The sequence below is a fragment of the Anomalospiza imberbis genome, chromosome 6 (assembly GCF_031753505.1).
Source record: "Anomalospiza imberbis isolate Cuckoo-Finch-1a 21T00152 chromosome 6, ASM3175350v1, whole genome shotgun sequence".
NCBI classification, from domain to species: Eukaryota; Metazoa; Chordata; class Aves; order Passeriformes; family Viduidae; genus Anomalospiza; species Anomalospiza imberbis.
The window spans coordinates 32,953,814-32,976,248 of NC_089686.1; the positions used below are offsets into that span (position 1 = coordinate 32,953,814).

Genomic DNA, 22,435 nt, shown 5'->3' on the forward strand with positions numbered 1-22,435 from the left:
TACACGAGAGAAAAGAAATGGCCTTACTACAATACTAAAATGATTTTTTTAAAGGTGTTAATAGAAAACTTTGCAGTTACCCTGCATCTGCAATTAAGTGCTGCATCATGTTTAAAACAAGATGCTTACCTTGAACAGACTAGACTTGTAGTACTAGAAACTGTGATCTAGCATTAGTTCTGGGGCATGTGTTCAGTTTGCTGATTGCAAACCAGGGTCTTCAAGAAAAAGAACACAACCAAATGCCTGTGGACTGGCAAGGTGGTGATTGGTCAAAGGTTGGACTCAATGCTCTTGGAGGTCTTTTACAACCTAAATTATTCTGTGCTTCTGTCTTTAAGAAAACAGATCTTCAAACTGAGCACGGTTTAGTGACAGCCTGCTGATCAGCCACTCTCCTGGACTCCACTCATCAACCTTGGACTTGGGAATCGCAGGAAGGATGGACTGCTGTGCATTCAACCCTGCTTTGCTTGCCAGCCTACTGAAGCAATGAAGATTTGCAGCAACATATGTAGCAAGATTTTTTTTCTATGTGCTTTTGGCAGGAGGGAGCCACTTCTCCATACTTACTTTAAAGCAGTAAAGATAAAGTAAATGTGGGCACAGGCTGTAAGAGATGTATTCTGTGTGGTTTCCAAGTCAGGGGTAAAGGGTGAAGCAGAGGTTTTATTTTGAAATCAACATAACAAGCTTTTAAGACTGTCATCTTCTAGCAACTCGAGCCAGACACCAGGTATTTTAGCGGTTAAAATTTACAGTTGTTTCTAGCACAGACAGTACACAAGTTGGCAGAACCTCTAATTAAAACCGTAGATATTTTAGGCCCATGGTAACAATCGTGCAACAAAAATATATCACAGAAGACTGTGGATTTCATCAACAGGTTAGAAAACTAGAGTTTCCTTTACAGGGATTTGACTTCAGCTGTGCCAATATTGGCTCTAAGCAACTTGAACATTACTGGTTCAGCAGCAAAGAACATCACATGCATCTTCCTCCCTAAGTAACATTTTTCTCTGCTTGTATGAGGAAAGGGAGCAATTAGATGAATCTGATTAGGCAAATCTAGAGCCATCCTTCAAAAAAAAATACAGCTATCAACAGTCATTCCTACTAAGTGAAGAAAGAGGCAGAACATGGACTGGAAGGCTTTCCTTACAGGAAAGCATCTGACCCATTTCTGCCTTCCCTCCTCTGCTGTAGTCAAGTTCCCAGATTTCTAATCTCCCAGGAGAAATCCACAATCCATTCAACTCAAGACTTGGACACCAAATGAGAAGCCACATGAGTATCTTGGAGGCAACATGTCTTGAATTACATTGCAACTGGACATTCTGTATTTTGAGTCCCCTGCTCCATATACAGCAACTGTGCAGGGTTACTCGAAGAGAAGGTCTTCATCCTTCTCTTCTGCTAAGAGATTGGCTGGCTCACTTTCCTCACCAGCAGCCCTCCGCAGCTCCCGCTCGTGGTCAGACTTTTCTTTCAAGACTTTTTTCTTTTCCTGGATCTTTTTAAGCCTGTGAAGAGAAATGCAGCTTTATCTGTGAAGCAAATATGTTTTCATACAGCAGTTAGTAGCTATGCCATACAACTTGGCCTTGATAAAGCTACCTGGAAAAGTTCCACAGGAAACAAAAATTCTGTAACAAATACCAAATTTGACAAAATTGCAGAAATAAAAGGCTTTTTTTGCTAGCTGCTGCAATTGAAAAACTTAACCAAACTATAAATTATATTCTTGACCCTAAACACTGCATTATATTATTCTGCTTGTATTTAATCAAGTTCATTCCTCTTTCATTTCGGGCTTGACATTTTTGTTTCAGGTGACCCAGAACATTGACTGTATTGGCAAAGGTGTCGTTAAAGCAGAACACCTCAGGGTACTGTATCACATCATTCCCTCTGCAAGAAGAATGACAACTATGTACAAATTAATGGAAGGGATTCATTTATAACTTTCAGACAAGTAACTGGTGAGTGCCTAGCTCTGGGAACTCCATGTGCTGTAAGAATGAGATCATGTTTAACAGTGTTTGCTTCCAGATTTGGTGAACAGGTCTCCTAAATCCCTTCTGAGGAGTGGTCTATGTTAGGAAGAGACCAGTGTAGTCTTTTGACTAGTCGTTTACCTGTAGAATTCCTCTCGTTCTCGTTCATCCAGTTCTGTGATGATATAAGAAAGAGTACGCTCGATCCTGGGAATAATCACTAAAAAAAATATAAGGAAGTTGGAACTGCTGTTATATTAGCCAGGAAGTTATCTAGTGTACCGCACAGATGTTGTTTGAAGTCAATTTAGTAATTCTTTTTGCTAGGGGAAATCTATGTCTTTCATGGAAGATCATACTATTTCCTGATGGACAAGTACACAAAATATTTAAAAAGTCCTGACAAGTGGGCAAAATTTGAATTAAAACTACGTTCTTCCATCACATTGTTTCAGAAACTTCAGTATAGCACCTTTACTCAGAATTATCCATTTTAAAAGGCCATCATGAAAACAAATATTCAAATACAACACAATCACAAAAGATAAGACACTAAACACAGCTTTAACACCAAACTGCACAAGCTCTGTGTCCGAATCATTTGTTGAAAGAAGAAATCTGCTACCAGCACTACCAAAATTATTTGGAAGGCTGCAGAGGAAACCTTTTCTAAGTCATATTCTCAGTGCCAAGCTGCAGTTAAGGCCTGTGTGTTCAAAGGAACGAGTCCATGAAAAACTGCTGAAAAGGATGATTTAGAAACATGGACTGAAATACATTACTGTGTACATGCAAAAATTATTAAATCCAGGACATCAAAACTCAGAAAGCAACTTGAAACAGTCAAAGCAATCTGGACACTGCAGCAAAAGGAATCACGGCCAATGTTGGGATTGTAGTAGCACTTAAGAAATGGCAAGAAACAAATTTACAAACAAGAACAGGAAGAACAAAGAATTCAGATCAAACAAAAATACCAGGGTATTGCCATAAGGACTGCTCCATCCAGAACCAAGAAGTCACCAGCCTCTCCAATGGGCACCACCATTACAGTTTTAAAGTTCATAAGATTGATTTAAAGTTAAATATATTTTAGTTGTTTGAAGTTTATTATGCTAGCTATTGAAACATCTTAACACACAGAAACATCATATCTTTTGCTTCTAGTCAACAGCCTTCACCAGTTAAGTCAAAAGTCACTAACAGGGACTGCAGAATGTTTGTAAAACTTATGTCCTGTAGGGTCTTAATACAATTTCCTGATTACTTTCTCATGTTTGCTTATTCATTTATCTCTCTGTCCTCCAGTCCATTCCACCGGGCTTTTAATTTTTTTCTTTCTTGCAATATGCCTAATTGTAATGCTTTTTAGAAAGCATTCTTGAACTGGTGAGAAATTCTAACAAGAAAGAATGGCTTCCTTGACCCTGCTCCTTATCTTGCACGGAGACAGAAAGATGTTATGCATCCCAAATGGAAAAATACTCACCATGTTCAATTGCATTCACACGTCTGTTTGTTATTTTAATGGCTTCATCCAAAGTAATAAAGGATGTCTGATGGAATGGGATTAAATAGTTAATACATAACAAATTCAACATTTCCATCAATTCTGTACACAAAACCAAAGAGCACTTGAAAGCCAAGTCTATAATGTAGCTTTACAAACTGTCTTTGATAGAAGCAGAATGTTTTCTAGTAATGTCACCAGCACGCTGACATTACTGCACATTAGCAGTTACAGATACCAACTATCCCAAAAAGTTTCTTCTGAGCATTAAAGAATAAGGATTCCTCTGAAGCAGTAATACGGCTACAAAAGGTTTGCAACTTTGTACAGCACTGAGACTAGATTAAGCTACAACTACTGAAAGATGATACCTTCATTTTAGAAAAGTGAGAAACCAACAATCCTGTTCTTTTTTAACTCTCACCAACCTGTAACGAGGCCAGTTCCACAAGCAGCTCCACAGCTTTGGCATAGTTCCTCTTCAGCTTAGCAAGCTGTTCTCCACCTCTGGCCAAGCCAGTCAGCTCATAGCCTGAAAAAAAAAATGTTGCTATTATAGTGATTCCTTACTAGATAAAAATTAATACTTTACACACTGTAGGGATATAAAGAGCTTATCAAGTGAGAAGCTAAAGCCTTTGCCCATTAACAAATTGTCTTTATAGTGTTTTATGTTGTGCATGTCTCTAGTAACACTTAGAAGTCTCAAAATCTGGAAATACAAGTCTTCTCCTCACCTGAAAAACTCACTGATTTCGTAAAGTAGAATCTATTAGAAATTCCTAATAGTCCCTCCATGTCACAGGAACAGGCAAAACATCAAAGGAAGTAAGTACCCATATGCCTATGATGTAAACTGACTTACTATTAAGACATGACAATATTTCTGTATGAGCATGGAATAGCTATAAGTACACAAAGACAGAAAACACTTGGGTTGTACTTACTGTCCCCTCCTTCCTGGTAATGCTCAAAAACTGGCAAGGTTACACCTGACAAGAGCAAACAAAAATGCATGTCAGAGACATAAAGGGTTACAAATTTATGAAGTATAGCTCACTTTTACCCCATTTGCTTCTAATTATGTAATGGCAGAAACCTTGTTTACAAAATATTCCTATATAGCTTGGAATGATTAAGTCATGCTGGTTCTGACACGTAATATGGAACTTCAGAATTGTGTTGAGTTTGCAGAGATCAGACCCATGAAAAATTCAGGGAAGTATTCTGGTTCATTCCGTTTTATTATGTGTAGTAGTATGTTCCCTTTGCTTATGGAATATTTTAATCATTCAACCCTGATTTATCTGTCTTGTTTTCTTCATAGACAACTGTGTGGATAGACAATTGCTTGAAATTTATTTAACTATGGGGCTAAACTCCCAATCTCTTTTCCAGTAAAGTTCTATGCTTTGTCCAAAAATTCAGAAATTGGACTGCAGTTTACACACATTCATTTTATTTTATAAGAGGTAAGGAACCAAATATAAAAATCATAAGCTGTATGGGAAGAAACCAACCAATTACAAGTCTTCCTACAGACAGACACGTAAGAAAAAAAGGAGACAGTGTTTGGATACATTCCTGCCTATTTCTAAATCTCCTCCCACAATTCCCTTATGAGTTGAAGTACTCATGGCCTGGAAAGGAGTCACCTGCTACATTGTCTTTTTTAGCTCTGATCTTGACTTGTGCTTTGTTCACATTTTGGATCACAGTGGTACTGTAAGGAAGAAAACACAAATCCTAATCAGGAAAGTTGAAGTGGTTCATTAACTCATCATTATATACAAGATGAATCAGTTATCAAATAGCTGCAAGGACCTGGAAAGTGTTGTCAGCAAAGTTCTCCTTGCAATTCATTGCACAGTCTTCAAAGATAACACAGAAGCTTTGAAAGAAACAGGTTGCCAGCAAAGTTTGGAAAAGATGCAGTCTATGAAATGTAACTTTAAAAATGTCTCAGACCAAGTTTACAAAGCATAGCTGAAAAACTAGCGAGTTATCCGGCAAACTATTTTAATAACATTGAGTCTAATCAACCAGTAAGATTTCTTTCACAATGAAAGTGAAGGAATTTCAAGGCTTTAAATGCAAACCAAGGCTACATTTTGTTGATTTTAGTTTCTAAGTATTTGTTCTTTCAGATCATTAATGAGTTGATTTACCCACTACCATATTAACAAACTCGGACTTGTACAACAATTCATCTTGAAGCATTCCAAAGTAACTTAAGGTCTTCCAAGAACGGGTCACTACAGCTAACTCCTCTGCTGAAGTCCAGTTTACTTACAGGGTGGAATCTGACTTGTTTATAGCTAAACACAGTGACTAGTTAGGACAGGAAACAGCACTAGATCCAAATGAAAGGGCAAAAAGACTTTTCTTCAGCAGCAGGCAGATTACTGCTGTGTCTGATCACTGGGCTCTTCCCCATTAGTTGGCAGTATCATCAGCTGAATCTTAAACACTTCCCCATGCACACCTGAATGAATTACACAAACACCCTAGACAGAACTGTAATTTATTAAAATACAATTAAAGTATCCTGCTGGAAGAAAAGGATTTGTTTCCCCTCTTGCCCTAGTGTAGCCCTAGTGAGACAAAGGTCAGTGAGGTAGGAGATAACAACTGGTAAAATCACTATGTGACTTACTGGCAGAAAACAGCATACATTACATCTATCCCTCAAATTCACAAGAAAGACCAAATTAACAAATTGTCCAATACTCAGATATAAATTCTTGCTTCCCTACATTTTTGATTCCAAGCCACAAAAAGCAACACCGTCTCAAACCAAGGACAAAAAGTTTTGGTAATCTTTCCACTTTGTTTAGCTTCCAATGGAGTATATGTTTTCATCGTGCAAGTTCTCTCTCTCCTGCCTTTACGTAACAGAATTTAGTTCATCCCGTCCACTGTCATCTTTTTTGAGGTGCCTTTAAGGATTTAAATTTTTTCCAAAAGAGAAAATAGTAATTTGTTGATAGCTCTTTCCCATAGGTAGGACAGCCTCATGAAAGCCCAGCAATCCTCACCTGAAATCTCCTGCTGTGAACTTTGCCTCAGCAAGTGAAAAGGCAGCTTCTCTCATCACCTCACCCATAAGCATCTTAGTCTGTTAAAAAAAAAAAAAAAGGCAGCAAATACAAGGCACACTGTTACTACTTTTCCAGGATAAATACCTAGCAGCATTAAGAGAAGAAATTGAAGAGAGTGAGAAAGTCCTATATGCATAGTTTACTCTCAAACTGGAAATTGTAATTCTCAGGTGACTGTCAAAATAGAGAAATATTTCAGCTGTTTCACACTGTAGAACTCATAAAAAAAGCAAAAGATTCGTCCTAATTATGAAAATCTATTACATGAGGTTTAAATAACAACAATAAAGTGGCTCAGTAGGAAAAGACTCTTGTTTCACATTGTATGGAATACTATGAGACAGCTGAAGTTTTCAACATACAAATGTATACAGCTTTGTGAAGCTGCACTCTCCTCCCACTCTGTTTTTTCCCAATTTTTACAGATTTTTAGCCCTTGTAGCTAAAAACTATTGAGAAACACCAGCCTTTGTGTGTTAGACCATGTACAGGAAGCAATCAAAGATGATGAGAGCTTGTCTACCGTGTGGCAACAAAGGACCACTGCTAAGCATGGACACTGCAGCAGCTGCAGCGAAAACAGTACAACTAAACCTATCTGATAGGGCAGAACACAACAACACAGAGTAGGCTCTACTGACTATCTCAGATTTGTTATCCATGTTACAAAGCAAGAAGCAGGACTCTTGTTTCTTCATTCTTGTTTCTTCATAAAGGAACTGGTCCCATCTGAACAAAACTTCTGCTTGCTAGTGTACCTAGTCATGCAGGAAACTTTATAGATATGCAGTATCCCCTCAAGCCAGATAAAGCAATAAAAATGGGGCTACAGAACATTCTAATACCAATCCTAAAGTATTTGGCAGCATCAGAGCAAATTCCCTGTAATACAGAAGAGATGATAGGGAACTTGGGACACAAAAGAAAGCAGAGGCTAAGACTGTCTAGAAAGAGGGGAAGAATATTAACTCTTCCATGTTTCTGTATCATTACAGCCAAAGAAACATAATTCTGCTCATGTGTTCTCAGTAGTCTCACTTACAAAAAACAGGTTAGCCAGAAAGTCATCCTATATTCCAGCCTATCTAATGAAGTTAGGAGAATAGGAACGCACAACAGACAGAACAGTAAAGTGAACCAAACAAAGGAAAATTCTAATTTACCTACCTCAATAATTTTCTTAAGGATCTGCCTGAATCGAAGCGTCAAAGCATCAGATTTTTTCTTCAAGAGATTACGACCTGTTTGGGCTCCTTTCAAACGAGCCTTCATGATGGTCTGAGCCCTGGTAAGCAGAGGAATAAAGTAAAAACATCCTGCATCATCTGAAGGGATTAGGAAAAAACTTACGTGAAGTTTTCTGACATGCATATGACTGAAATGATGAAGCAACCATGAAACACCATTGCAGTAAAACAAGATGGCCACTTCAGGACAGAATTTTAGATTCCCATTTAAAATCAAGGGAATTCATAATTACCTCCATCATCAATGAGAACTACAAGGTTATTATCTGTGAAGTCAAAGCTCATGGAAAATTGACAAGACATCTTTCACTGCTTCTATAATAGGAAATAAGAGTTTTCGTTTTTCTTCATGACTTGGAAGTACCAGAAATCAAACTACTCCAAATACCCAGTGTCGCTGTGACATGAGTATTGCTTTTAAGTTCTTTTACTGCCATGCCACCTTCTCAAAATCAGACATAGCAAATTCTTCATGTGGCCATAACAGCTGATGCCATGTTCTGGTTTTATAGAGCAAGAAGATGCAGCAGTTGTACATTCTGATTTTCCTTAGCTTATGCTTATATGCTGCATAGGAATTTACAAGCTATCAAAGACAATCAAAAGCACAACAATTTTAAAGGGATATTAGTGAGTTAGCTGTAGCTTTCACCTTTCCATCCAGTAGCACACTTATAGGTTTCTTACGTGAAATTAGGAAATGTACTGCTTTCTACATGCAACCACTGTGCACAAAGGACACTGCTTAAGTCAAGTTCTTACACACTTCCTCTCTGACCTTGGAAAAGATAAGTATAATTAAGATTGTATCTACACAGTGGAATCTATTAGTGGCCACATCTACTAGCATATGATGAGAATAGCTCCATTAACATCTACCAAATACATCTAACTGAAAACCATGAATACTTTATGAATGTTTATGATTTAAAAAAAATCAGAGAGTAAAAAGGGAACTTTACTTTCCCAACAAGTAGGTGTCTGTCATCACCTTGAACTAACTTGTTTGCTCTGTTCACCACCTGCCAGAGACTGGCTGGCCTTCTAGTTCGAGCAAGATCTCACTCACTCTGAGAGTGCAATAAACAAAGTCTTGTTTACTCTCAAGGAAACTGAGCAGCTTCTGGAATTGAAGACATCCAGCACAGAAGAGGCTCATACCAGCAAGCCACTTTATAACAACAAAAAAAACCCCAAACCATTATAAAAAGTAAGCCTTGTGATTCTCTTCAGTCAGGTAACAAAATTAATTGTTGCAGACACAGGTCATCTTTCTTTGCCATTCTAACTCATATTCCTTTGGGAACAGCGCCCACATTATTGCCTATCACCTCGTTTAAAAATGGGCTCGTAAATATTAAGCCTTTGTACATGACCACCCTCGTGCCACAGTGACACATCACCTCACAAAACCAGGAACCTTTCAAAAGTGATTGAAGTGCCCCCTCCTTGCACACCTAAACTGAATGAAAAAAAAGCACTACCAAAGAGCAGGAGTGAGACCAGATGACTTAGTGTATGCAATAATTCATTTCTGTGTATGCAATAGTTTATTTCTAAACTAAATTTCAAAACAGAACCTTTGCCATGTAATGTATTAATCTTTCCATATAAACTGTTACTTTATATGTCCTGAGCTCATACGGAGTGAATAATTATTATTTTATGTTTGAGGTTTTCTGTCCTTCAAGGCATCCTTTTTATTATAAAGATTTTGTGCAGGTAACCCACTTTTATGCAAGAAGATTTAAAATAGCCTTTCACCTAAAAGCAAAGTCGGTCTGTCCTGGAGGGTTCCAAAGAGAAACTGAACAGTGTTATTAAACCAGCAGTTTTATTCAATTGTTTGTGTTAGTTCCAATGTTGTTGGCAGCTTTCTAAGCTTTCTCAGGAGACATCTGATTTCGTGACAAATAGTTTGCTGTCTGGAGCTGGAAAATTACCTGACTCCCCACTGCACTGGGAGCACTTTACTTCCTTCTTTTAACGCTCTATGGCCAAGCTCTCGTAAAGCTTTATCCTCTGTTGCAAAGTTAAGGGAAGCTGTCGTTCCGTTTGTCCATTTTTCCTACACATACATTCTACAAATTGCTCTTTTTAAAGTAAGGTTTGCGTAATCACATGATTTTAAATATCACACCCAGCTTCTCGGTGCCGGGCCTGCCACGGCCCTCTGAGGACAGACGGAGCTGATGTGGAGCCTGGAAGCAGAACCTGAAGCTCAGCGGCTCCGGCACAGAACCGGGGGAGCCCCGCTCGGCGGCGCAGGGCAACCGGAGGAAGGACTCCGAGCGCCGAGCCCCGATGAGGAGCCCTGAGCGCCCCGAGAGCCGCCGCTCCCGCCGCCTCGGGCACGGACCCCCGCGCTCCCCCCTCGGCGCTATGCCGACCCGTCCCGGCGGACACTCACATCCGCGAGGGGAAGATCTCGATGCGGTCCTTGGCCGACATGGCTGCGGCGGGGCGCGGGGCGCAGCGCGGCGGGGCCGGCTCGGGCTGTCACCGCTGTCACCGCTGTCACCGCTGTCACCGCCGGGGCCCGGGCCGGCTGTCGCCGCCGCCGCCGCCGCCGTCACGTGACTCGGCCCCGCCCCCGCGCGAGGCGGTGCCCGCGCGCGAGACACCGAACCCGGATGCCCGCGCGGCGCCGGGCGCGCCGCTCGTGGTCACGTGTCCCCCGGGGCCGGCAGGAAGAGACGCGATTGGCTGCGCCCGAGGCTCCGGCCGCCCGCCGCCAGGGGGCGCTCGAGGGGAGCGCGGCCGCTCTCTCCTCGGCGTCGCCGCGCCTGCGCAGCGGGGCCGCAGTGGCCGGGCGCACGCGGCGGCACGAGCGGGGCCAGCGCGGGACTGCGGGGCGCGAGCGCAGCGCGAGGCCGCCCGGGCCGCAGCCAGGTACCGCCGCGCGCCCCGGCTCGCGGCCCGGCTCGCGGCCCGGCTCCTCCCCCGGCCGCGGGGAGCGGCGCCGCCCGGGAGGGGCCGGGCCCGGAGCCGGCAGCCCGCGGGGCCGCGCTCCCCGGGCCTCCCGCCGGCGCCGCGCCGGAGGTGGGCTTTGCCGGGCCCCCTCTCCGGTGCGGCGGCGGTCGTGGGGCAGCGCCCGTGCCGGCGGCGCCGGTCGGGACCGGCTCCGTTTCCGCAGACGTTGTGCGGCCGAGAGGGCCTCGGCTGAGGCGTGTCCAGCCTCTGGAAAAGATGAATTCCAGCTTCAGCGCAGTGGGCCTAGTGTTGCTCCCGGGGAGCAGAAGGCCAAAATCAAAACCTTGTGGCTGCGGAGAGAGGAGTGGAGTGCTGCGTGTGCCGAGCGCCGTCTGGCCGCTCCTGCGCGCCGGGGCTCCCGTCTGTCGCTTTGCTGTGCGGCCCTCTCGTGTACCCCTTAAGTACCTGCGGGCTTGAGCGGAGCGGCATTCCGTAGACGAGGAAGCCGAACTGTGAAGTTTTCCTTTTTAACCTTGGAGTTCTTTGTTCGGCTTCAGCTTACACAAAGTTACATAAAACCTTCAGAGTGTTTTTATAATGTTTTACCGGTCTGTATTTCCCTTTTGTGCAAGTTAAGGATGGAAATAAGGGTGGAAATGGTCTTCTTAATTGTGTGGACATGCGTACATAGAATTTGGCATTACCTTCCTACTCTGATTTTAAATTTTCTTATAGCTAGGAAGCACTGGCACTGCTGTAAAGATCATGACTTAAAACTTCAAACTGGTGACTAAAATCTTCTGAAGGAGTGAAGCATCTTAGGCTGCTGCTAGAAAAATTTCCTGTAGAAAATTTTCTGTGTGAAACTTCAAGGCATAGACAACTGAGCTAACCTAGTTAGACGTTTAAGAGCATATGCGTTCGTTATCAGAAAAATAAAGCAGTTTAAGCATTCCTTCTTACCACTACTTAATTATGAAATATTGCTTTTTCCTTTTTTTTTTAATGTATAATGAAGGAATTCTGGTTTTTTCATATGACTTTGTTGGGTTTTTTCCCCTCCTGACTAGCAATCTGTTGGGCACTTTTTTGCCTTTTCAGTACTTTAGGCCAGGCTAGTTCTGTTCTGATTAATGCCTTTGCTTTCTTTGCTGACAGTTGGCCTTTGGAGCAGGTCTTGCAGGATTACTCTGAACATCTTGTGCTGAGTTTAAAAATCATCTGGAGTCTGCTTCTCCTCAGGACTACAGAAGCTTCCATCTGCCTCTTATTTTCTTAGCCTCACATGCTGTCTTATGTGCATACAAAATGCTTCATGAGCACTGCATGCTTCTCTCTTACTTCCTTCTGCTCTTACAGTCCAGTTGATGATCCTTGAGAGTCCTTTCCTACTCAGAATGTTCTGTGAATCTGTGAAAATGTTACACTCATGACTTTAGATGCATGAGAGGTGTGCAGTGCCACCTTTCCACCACTCGAAGAAGCCTTTCCAGTGTGCTGTGTATAGGCAGTGTGACAGGTGACGTGGGTAATGAAGTCTGGGTAGCAAAGCTTTTTCTCCATTAATGCAAAAAAATAGCATCTTAGGAAATGGTTGTGGTAATAGTATTTGAAATACAAGTTAATTTATTGCTTAATTGCTATTAAAACCTAAGCACAACCTTATCCTAATTGCCACTTTTTCTGCCACTGTTCCTCTCTATTGTCCCCAGTCCTTGCTGGTTCATTGCCATGTTTGTAGGAGGAGGCAGTGATGTACTGCAAAATAAAACCTTTGGTTTTTCTGCTTGAATTCCAGAATGCCAGGACTAAGCTGTAGATTCTACCAACATAAATTCCCCGAGGTGGAAGATGTGGTGATGGTCAATGTTCGCTCCATTGCTGAAATGGGAGCCTATGTCAGCCTGCTGGAGTACAACAACATCGAAGGCATGATCCTCCTCAGTGAGCTGTCCAGGAGACGGATTCGGTCCATAAACAAACTCATCCGCATCGGCAGGAACGAATGCGTCGTGGTCATAAGGGTCGACAAAGAGAAAGGTATCTGGGCCTGTGGTGGGCTCTGTCAAGAATGAATTTGTAGATGCAGATGAACTAAGCAGGTGTTTGTGGGTTTTGCCAGGACTACTTTTTTTGAGCATTGAAGTAAAATAGACCATCACTGACCATACCTATGATTGTTCTTCTATTCCTCTGTGTCCTTTGGGACCTGGGTTAATGAAAGCAGATAACATCAGTAAAGATTTCAGTGGGTCCTGACCAGGTCAGTCACTGAACTACAGTGAAGTGGAATTTTCTTTTGATATCTATGTAGATTTTTTAAGTCAGCTGAAGAGAAGCATCGTTTGCTGTAGATATCTAGATGCTAAGCATTTCGTGCTGGCAATCCATCCTGTTTGTTAACAAGTCTCAAACCTTGTTGATAAAGGTGATGACAAGTACTTAATAATTGTGAATTCTGTAGGGAAAAGTTAGAATTGTACAGGCAGTTTTGGTTTTTTTCCTGTCTTTTGAACATTTGAATCTTTGGAGGTTTTTTAAATATAATTGCTATTGAGAACATTTCAGATTTTGATAATACTGTTCCACGCAATCTCCTAGAAATATTACTCTTTGTATGATGTTTCTCAAGTTATATGCTTTTTTAGAATACTTCTAAAACTGGAGTTAACTCTGAGAATAAATAATGAATGACAGGATAAGGAAAAGCAGAGATGAAAGAAGGGCAAGAATAAACTTATTGCAGATAAATCTGAAGTGAAATAAGTTTCCCAACATCTCTAATGAAATTATACTTTTGCAAATTAATCTTGTTTTCATATTAAGGGAGAAACACATCTGGAATTCATCTAGTGGTCTTTTATTGAACTTATTGGAGAACGTATAGTTTGTGAGAAATAGGTGGAGGCCTTTTATAATTTAGAAGAGAGTTCAAAAGAAATTTTTTCATGGGCATTTCTTTCAGGCTGAGCCTATTTTATTAGGAAGCTGTTCAGAGCAAAAGTGGTGAGGTGCCAGACTTGAATTAAATTGTGTTGAGCACTTCAAAAATATTCATTAAATTTGCTTCTTTGTATGCTGGAATGATTTTTTCCCTGAACTGTGTACAGAAACATAAAAATAGATCAGTAGTTGCTGAGATAAAATTTGCTACTGTAAGGATTTACAGTTGAAAGAATTTTTTATACTAATTTGGATCATAATTTGCTTAAATTCATCACGGTTTGGTCTTGTTTCTCTCTGTAGCAAAATATGGGGATGTTGTAGGCAGGGGGCAAATCCTGAGTCAGTGTTTGTTCTTGAGTTTCTCTTGAAGGAGTCAGACTTCGATTGCACAATGGCTGACATTTTTAAAATCATCTTCCCCAATAGGTTATATTGATTTGTCAAAAAGAAGAGTTTCTCCAGAGGAGGCAATCAAATGTGAAGACAAATTCACAAAATCAAAGACTGTAAGTTGCCTTTGTATATTTAGGCCCCGTGTATTTTCAGCTTCGTTCTTGAGCAACCAAAATGTGCAGACATAAGATAAAAGTAAAGCATTCAGGTATTAGACATACTGGGATTCTCATTTACCCATGCAAAGATATATAACCAGCTTATGTGTCTATGAGTGTTACATGGTAAGCTGCTTATTAAATAATTAATAGATAAGAAAGGTGTCAGTTGAGAACTTACGGCGTAAAAGGGTCTATTTAAATGATGAGAAATCTGAAAGTATGTGCTGGTTTAGCACACTGTGGGCAACTTTTTATTGAAAAGATGTGCAGGTAGTTTCAGGCTCCCATCCTTACTGCTGTGTTGTCTTAACACTTCCAAGCAGAAATTTTTGTCTGCTTTCAATATTTGGTTTGGGGTTTTTACCACTCCGGTGTTGCAGGTTTACAGCATCCTTCGCCACGTTGCTGAAGTCTTGGAGTACACTAAGGATGAGCAGCTGGAGAGCCTGTTCCAGAGAACTGCCTGGGTGTTTGATGACAAGTACAAAAGACCTGGATATGGTGCTTATGATGCATTCAAGCATGCAGTCTCGTAAGGACTTCTTCTGTGCTTCTAGGGGCTTATTTCAAATTGCAGACAAGCATTTCCTGAAGTAGATCTGTTACCACGTTCTTTTGGGTTGTATCATTGGGTTTCTTTCCCAGAATCAGTATGAAGAATATACTGGTCAAGTAAATCTAGTAAATTTTGACATCAATAGAGGAAGAACCACTGGTCTTCGTTTGTCTGTCAGAATTTGCCTGGTTTTAGTCCCAGGCAGATTTTATCAGAAATACCTAGCTTTATGTCTAAGACATTTCTCCTCAGAGCTGATTGTCCCTCTTCCATTGCAGAGGCAGCTTTTTTCTTTTTTTAAATGCAACAAGCTGACTTGTTACTTCTCTCCACTTCTGAACTTAAAGAATGAGATCATAAACTTAGAAATGGAATTATGAACAGAAAGGTGGAATTTGTGATGCTAAGGAAATATGCACTGAGCTAGATGGCTTTTATTTTTTTAACGGAGTCTGATATTTTAATTTGCCTTCAGAATCGAAGTATTTGCTTTCCCTCTACAGAATCTGCCATGAAATTGTCAATGCTAAACTGGATTTCTCAGTAAACGTTTTCAGTTTTGTTCTTTTATCGCACCTAAGTGTGTGAGTGGTGAATTGGAGTTGAACGCTAGATGGCAGTAATAATGCTTTTAGAAATGGCAGTGACTCTAGGAGGCAGGGCACTCGGTAGTGTTCTAAGTAGCTGAAAACCAGCTGTTCGTTTTGGGGGAAGAAACAGCTTGTGTCCTCGTTTAGAATTAATGTGTTTTGTTTTGTATTGTAATGATTATTTTCTGGTGATAGCACATTTACTGGTAAAGGGCAAACCTGGACGTACTGCTGTAAAAGGAATTCCAGATCACTCTTAACTGATAAATACTTAGTTAAACACTTGTATAATAGAAGTTTTTAATAAAACACCTCTAGTCACTCAGGCTGTGTTTTAACTTCAGTTGTATACTCATGAAAACTCCTGAGCACAGGCCTTTTGTTACTCACTCACTATTCAATTTGGAGCACAAACTTCTGAAGCGGTCTGTTCTCAAAACATCTTCCCATCAGTAATGCCTTAAGATTTCTGACTGTGGACTGCAACTTTTATTTGTTCCTGTTGTGCTTCTACGTAAATGTATAGCTGCGGAGTAGAACAAGGTGTATATTGCTGCCTTCCTATTTTTACTAGAGTGCTGTGTGAGGTTTAGAATTCCCTCTAAGAATTTGGCTTGTTATTCCTTTCTTTGTACTGAGAATTAGTGTTTTGGAGTTGTACACAGCATGATACCTGTGGCAGAAATTGGACAGTACATTTACCTTCTAATCAGTAAAAATTAAACATTGGGGATGTATTGTTGAAAGCCTACCAAATGCTTTAACAGGTAGATTTAACAGGATAGTTTGGACATAAAGCAGAATTTGTATGTACCATAAATCTCTTCTGCGATACAGGTTCATATTTTGATCTGTAAAACCTGTCATGTTTCTGGGTTCTGTTTGCTTGTTTGGTTGGCCCTTCTACTCTCTATACTTAGCATACAAAAGCATGAAATATGATATTTTATTGGCAGCAGAGACCAATATCTAGTACTACCTCTGGCTTTTAGGCCATTTTATTTCATGTTTGCCTGCTGGTAGTATTGTAGGTGATCTGGTGGTTTTTTTGGGTTTTTTGTTTGTTTTTTTTTTCAGAAAACTGCAAATTTTGTCTCTGCAGAACAGGAACTGTTTTTGTGAGGAGTTTTTTGCTTATGTTCTCTATTTCAGATAGATTTGGGATAAATTTAACACAGCAATGAAAACTGACACCACTTCTTTAAAAAAGAGCTGCTAATTTTTATTGGTAATCAGTAGAGGAGTTTGCTTCTGTGATCTCTGAGTTTGAAACTATTAGCTTGGGATTTAAAAAGCCTTTATTCTTTCTTTAGCTGAGAATGTAGCCAGCAGATGAGTATTTGTGTGTGATCCAGATACTGTTAAAAACAAGTACCAAATGACATGGAATGAATCTGGGTTACTTTGTAGAATGACAAATATCTTGTGTTTGAATGAAACACTAAAATAATTTTTAAACTCCAGATTCATCATGGATTTGCTTTTATGTGGTATGAATTTATCTTCACGTTGGAAGAAATATAAAAATATCAAGAAGCTGGATACTTGTCGCATTCTATTTATCTCATATAGAGGGAGCAGGAGAAAAGCCATTCCTTCACTTAAAAAAAAAAATTTTAAATAATTCAGTTTATTCCTTCCAGGAACCGATTGAGTAAACCACTGTGTTTACCAATAGAAAATGCTTTGAAAATAGATGTGTTCATTTTCTTGCAGTGTTTCAATGGGTACTTAAGAAATTTCCCTGTTTTCTTTGCCTAGTAGGTATCTAGGGTTATGCATAAGAAATAGAAATAGTACCAGAAGTTTATGTTGTGTTGAATTCCTCTTCAGTATAGCTTCTGTAATGTTGCTTTGCTTGGCTCAGAGACCCTGCAATCCTGGATAGCCTGGATCTGACAGAGGAAGAGAGGCGTGTATTGATTGACAATATTAACAGACGTCTGACACCACAAGCAGTCAAAATCCGAGCTGGTGAGTTCTTCCCACATGCTCCTTGAACCTATCTTGATGCTTAGGTTGAGATAGTGTATCTTGTTGCAAACTATAAACTCAGTTAAAACTAATGGTTCGTAATACTGATATTTGAATTGAGTTGTTCAGAATTAAGACACCTTAATTAAGGATTGCTTTCAAATTGCCTGTGTGGGTTCTATCCCAAAGTGCAAGGTGGTTTGTCTTTTATTTTTCCTCCCAAAGTGCAGATTCCTTGGAACACGGACTGGTTGTCTTGATAGGTAATGGGGTCTGTCATATTGCATTGGCACACAGTGAAGCCAAATATTTTATAGTTATTACTGTATCTACAAATTCTTTTTCATTATTCAGAGTTTTAAATTCATTGATTCCCTGACACGATAATTGAACTCTGTCAGCACAGCTAGAGCATGCACCTTAGTCATTTGTTCATAAACATGTAAAAATAATATTTCTTACAGGTTGATTGCAAGCCATTCAGTAGAATATATCAGCTCAAGCCTAGCATGTCTCTAATGAGCTAGTTTATCTCTTACTAATTTAGTGTGGGCAGAAAAAGCACATGACTGCATGACTTCAGAAGAAATACTTCAAAAACTGCAAATCTGGCTCTGCAGAACAGCCTAAAGGCATGCTTGCCATTAAACAGATAGTGTAGCCGAATCACAATTTTAACTAGATTGAGAAATTGCCTCTGCTCTGCAAGTGTATACTGAAGAGCATTAACACTTGCCGATTACTGTGGAGAAAAGAAATAAGCCTTTTCCATTCTGAAATCAAGAAAAGAGTACAAAAAATAAGGTACCTATTGCTTTAGAATGCCAGGAGTTAACATAGAGTTCAAAAATTTGATTTGATTGCCATGAAGAGTACATTTACTAACATGAATAGCATTTCATTACTTTTGAAAATAAAGTTAAAGAGCATGTCTTCTTACTTCCTTCATGCTGCCTTTTTAATTCTGATGGTCTAAGTCATTGATTTTGTCATCAGCACAAGTATAGAATCTTGCCATTGGCTTCTCTTCTCACCCTGAGGTTGACTGGGATGTTCCTCTGTGAATTTGTTCCTGATAGCTCAGAATTAGCAGATTTTCATGAGTCACCTGGAAGTGAAACCAAATTCTTTGTGTAGCTTAGTCTTGTGCCATTGCTAGGCAGGTAAAGAAATCTTTGTCTTCACACTGGTCAGGGTAATACAGATAGTAAATTTGCAGATGACACTAAGCTGGGAGCTTGTGTTGATCTGTTGGACGGAAGGAGGGCTCTGCAGAGAGACTTAGATCGGTTGGATGGATGGGCAGAGTCCAACAGCATGAAGTTTAATAAGTCTAAGTGCCGAGTTCTACATTTTGGCCACAAAAATGCCCTACAACATTACAATCTGGGGACAGTGTGGCTGGACAGTGTTCAGGCAGAAAGGGACCTGGGGGTGCTGGTTGACAGACAGTTGAATATGAGCCAGCAGTGTGCCTTGGTGGCCAACAAAGCCAATGGCATCCTGGCCTGCATTAGGAATTGTGTGACCAGCAGGAGCAGGGAGGTCATTCTTCCCCTGTACTCAGCCCTGGTGAGATCACATCTTGAGTGCTGTGTCCAGTTCTGGGCCCCTCAGTTTAGGAAGGACATTGAGATGCTTGAGCGTGTCCAGAGGAGGGCAACGAGGCTGGTGAGGGGCTTCAAATACAAGCCCTATGAGCAACGTTTGAAGGAGCTGGGGTTGTTTAGCCTGGAGAAGAGGAGGCTTAGAGGTAGAAAGGTGCGGTTTGGTCTCTTTCACCTTGCAGTAACTGACAGAAGCAGAGGACACAGTCTCAAGCTACATCAGAGGAAATACAGGTTAGATATAAGGAAAAAAAATTTCGCCGAAAGAATAATAAAGTACTGGAATTGTCTTCCCAGGGAGGTGGTAGAATCACCATCTCTGGATGTGTTTAAAAAAAGACTGGACATGGCACTTGGTGCTATAGTCTAATTGAGGTGTTAGGACATAGGTTGGACTTGATGATCTTAGAGGTCTCTTCCAACCTCATTATTCTGTGATTCTGTGACATTGCCAATATTACTTTATGCCTTGATTTTCAAACACCTACAAAAGGCTATAGCTAACTATAATTCAAACCATATGTTAACCTTATAAAAATGTATTCTAATGCTCCTCAAGTGATGTGCCTCTGTTGTAATTGCTGATGGACTTCCATAACTTGGTGGATGTGCTCCTTTTCAAGTTTTACTTTTCCTGATCTTGCCTTTTCTCTGATATTTGTTGCTTTTATATCTTCATCTCTCCATGTGGAATACATAATTATTGGTGTTGTATTTGTTGGGTGAGAAGTGAGTGAATATGAGTGTATAATTTTCTATCCCAGCTTTCTGAAGCACAAGGTAAAATGTTGCATTGTCTAAAGAATTTATAAAGACTCTTACATCAACTTAAAAGTCAAGCAAATGTAATACCTTCCTCAGATTTGGGAGCTACTGTGGCTCTCATTGTGGGTAAACATTGGTTGCTAAAAAGATCTATTAAAGCTTAATTTTAAAAATGTTTAATATTTTGCAGATCTTGGTAAAATTTTATTATTTGTATTTCTCTGTCATAGATATTGAGGTCGCCTGTTATGGTTATGAAGGCATAGATGCAGTAAAAGAAGCTTTGAGAGCAGGCTTGAACTGTTCCACGGAGAACATGCCCATCAAAGTGAGTGTCAGTCTTAATAATGGAATCAAAAGCAAAGTTTTCTGATGCCCTCAGGGACCAGTAGTGTGCAATTGCTCTACCCCATCAAGCCATGTGCCTGATTGCCAGCTCTTCTCTAGCAGGGCTGTAACACACTTCCTTCAGCTGTGTGTTGGCAGTCCTTCCTGTGGTTGTGCAGTGCCTTTCAAAGTTTGGGAAGCTGTATTTATTTTGTTCAATTTATTAAAGTCTAGTATTGGCACAGAACATACCCACTGTTCCTTTATGCAGTCTTAACTAGGGAGCAATAAATTTTATTTTCAGGTATAAGGTTGTGTAAGAAAAGGAAAGCTTGCTCCACTGACATTTGAGTGTTAGTAGAATGACTACTGTACCCAAGGCTAGTTTTTCTTCCCCAACAGTTTTTGGATGTTAAGTGAGTTACTGAATAAGTGTTTTTAAAAAACTTGGAAGTACTTTCTCCTTTGAAAATTACTTTTTATAATGGTCTCTTGTAACAAAAGAAATGGTTTACTTATTCAGTCATCATAAAAAAAAGAAAACATATGGGTTTTAATGCTTTGTATTTTTAGTCTAACTAGGCATAATATCTTTTCCTTTGTTACTGAGTTTGCTTTTTCCCCCAATCTTTACAATGTGGTAGATTAATCTGATAGCCCCTCCTCGTTATGTGATGACTACTACAACACTGGAGAGAACCGAAGGACTGTCTGTTCTGAATCAAGCCATGGCTGTAATTAAAGAAAAAATTGAGGAGAAGAGAGGAGTCTTTAATGTGCAGATGGAGGTAAGAACAAATTACATTCTAAAATACAACTTTTTTCCTTGCAATACTTCTAAAGTAGAGCAAGATCAGTAGTGCTACAAGAAATCTCAGCAAAAAGTGTTGCTAAGTTAGTAAAACAACCAGAAAATTTATCACCTTTCTGTTCCTGAAATAAACAAATGGCCAGAAAATCTAATTTTCCTGGGTTCTAGTGTGTGACTTCAGGATGTATTTTATCTCTTGCTCATGTGTACAATCAGAGTCTACAAATCAGGTGACCTTTCTTTATGACAGTTTGCCATGTGTTCTGGTTTGGTATTTTTCAGCCTAAGGTGGTCACTGACACAGACGAAACTGAGCTTGCAAGGCAGTTGGAAAGACTGGAGAGGGAAAATGCCGAAGTGGATGGGGATGATGATGCCGAGGAAATGGAAGCCAAAACAGAAGACTAAATGTTCTGGGATACTTAGAAGAGAGACCATATGAAAAATTAGAAACCCCATTGCAAACACTCTGGGCTAAATGATTCCAGTATTGAAAACTTCAAAAGCAAATATATGAAGTGTTTTCCTGTTCTAAAAAGACCAAAATGTAAAAGGCTCTTCTAAATAACATTTGGTGCAGCAACTTACACAAATTGAACCTTTTGAAAGGAAGGTGCCTAGTCAAATTCAAGACACAGATCTGGCCAGATGGAGTTTGCAGCCAAATACTTAACGCTTTCATACATAACAATTCCTAATTGGTGATTACAGCTCAGTGCATCTGTTCATGATCTTTCCTGGGAGCAGCAAAACCAAGACAGTTCTATACAGAATGTATTCGAGCAAATATTCAATAAATTTCTGGGCTATGTAACTCCAAGGTTTTGGGTTTTTTCCTCCTCTTCTGCACATGGCCTAGAGTGGTGTGAATATAAAACCTGGAACAATATGATCAATGGGTGACTCCTCTTTAACTTTGAAAGAGCTTTTTTTTTTGTTTGCTTTAAAGCAAGCTGAGAATGAGTGGAACAAAACGTTTTACATCAATGTTTTCCTTGCAGGTTTGTTGATGCAGACTTGTTTAAGTTAGCATTTCCTTTGTTTATCATCTGCATTTAGGGACCAAGAACTTGAAAACTTTGAAAATAGCTTGTTTCCATTCCAGTAAACATAGCAAATAAATGAAAAACTACTTACAGTTGCACTTTGCTCTGATGGGTGAATATAGCAGGAGCTTTCATGAACTTTATAGTTCAAAATGGGCAGCCACTGTCTGTGAGCTCACTGCAACATGACCTTCAGTTCTGCCTACCATATATCCCATTTAAACTGAACTGAGATGCTCATTCTAAAAAAACCCTGTCTTCTCTGAAGAAGAGAAACAAGATGTGTTTTCTAAATTGGAATTAAAAAAAACGCAAGAATTCCTGTTTTCCTTGTCAGTGGGAATTGAGGGGAAAGAGTTGTGCTTTTTAACTAACCTTTCCAACTTGCTAGATTTCTAAATATGTTGGTGTTTTTTTTTTTTTGGTCATTGTCATGTCCCATACTGCCCATTTTTTAAATAGTTTGTTACACTAGAGGGAAAATGCATGAA

The 22,435-nt window shown here is 40.1% G+C and overlaps 2 protein-coding genes across 5 annotated transcripts; one reads left to right on the top strand and one right to left on the bottom strand.

Annotated features, from left to right (window-relative positions):
* Nucleotides 1-649: 649 nt before the first annotated feature.
* On the bottom strand, nt 650-10,423 carry ATP6V1D (ATPase H+ transporting V1 subunit D). Its single transcript, XM_068193145.1, has 9 exons — nt 10,266-10,423; nt 7,776-7,893; nt 6,546-6,625; nt 5,163-5,230; nt 4,455-4,499; nt 3,936-4,039; nt 3,487-3,553; nt 2,139-2,217; nt 650-1,523 (listed from the first exon to the last, which is right to left on the bottom strand). Exons 1-9 carry the CDS (start codon nt 10,304-10,306, stop codon nt 1,382-1,384), a joined length of 744 nt encoding a protein of 247 aa, XP_068049246.1. The 5' UTR covers nt 10,307-10,423; the 3' UTR covers nt 650-1,381.
* A 179-nt stretch (nt 10,424-10,602) lies between these two features.
* EIF2S1 (eukaryotic translation initiation factor 2 subunit alpha) lies at nt 10,603-21,712 on the top strand. Of its 4 annotated transcripts, none has more exons than XM_068193147.1 (8): nt 10,603-10,747; nt 12,567-12,808; nt 14,141-14,220; nt 14,649-14,800; nt 17,282-17,388; nt 19,991-20,088; nt 20,732-20,875; nt 21,181-21,712. In XM_068193147.1, exons 2-8 carry the CDS (start codon nt 12,568-12,570, stop codon nt 21,304-21,306), a joined length of 948 nt encoding a protein of 315 aa, XP_068049248.1. In that variant the 5' UTR covers nt 10,603-10,747; nt 12,567; the 3' UTR covers nt 21,307-21,712. The 4 variants fall into 4 exon arrangements, with proteins under 4 accessions (XP_068049248.1, XP_068049249.1, XP_068049247.1 ...); XM_068193148.1 differs by lacking the exon at nt 10,603-10,747 and adding an exon at nt 10,976-11,065; XM_068193146.1 differs by lacking the exon at nt 10,603-10,747 and adding an exon at nt 12,015-12,287.
* The last annotated feature ends 723 nt before the right edge of the window (nt 21,713-22,435 follow it).

Excerpts from the sequence above, each read along its gene's own strand:
- EIF2S1 (XM_068193146.1), top strand. The coding sequence starts at position 12,208 with ATGCATGAGAGGTGTGCAGTGCCACCTTTCCACCACTCGAAGAAGCCT. Across the intron at positions 20,089-20,731 it reads CGGAGAACATGCCCATCAAA|ATTAATCTGATAGCCCCTCC; the intron begins GTGAGTGTCAGT and ends ACAATGTGGTAG. Across the intron at positions 20,876-21,180 it reads TCTTTAATGTGCAGATGGAG|CCTAAGGTGGTCACTGACAC; the intron begins GTAAGAACAAAT and ends GGTATTTTTCAG.
- ATP6V1D (XM_068193145.1), bottom strand. The coding sequence starts at position 10,306 with ATGTCGGCCAAGGACCGCATCGAGATCTTCCCCTCGCGGAT. Across the intron at positions 7,894-10,265 it reads GAGATCTTCCCCTCGCGGAT|GGCTCAGACCATCATGAAGG; the intron begins GTGAGTGTCCGC and ends TCTGCTTACCAG. Across the intron at positions 6,626-7,775 it reads TCCTTAAGAAAATTATTGAG|ACTAAGATGCTTATGGGTGA; the intron begins GTAGGTAAATTA and ends TTTTTTTAACAG.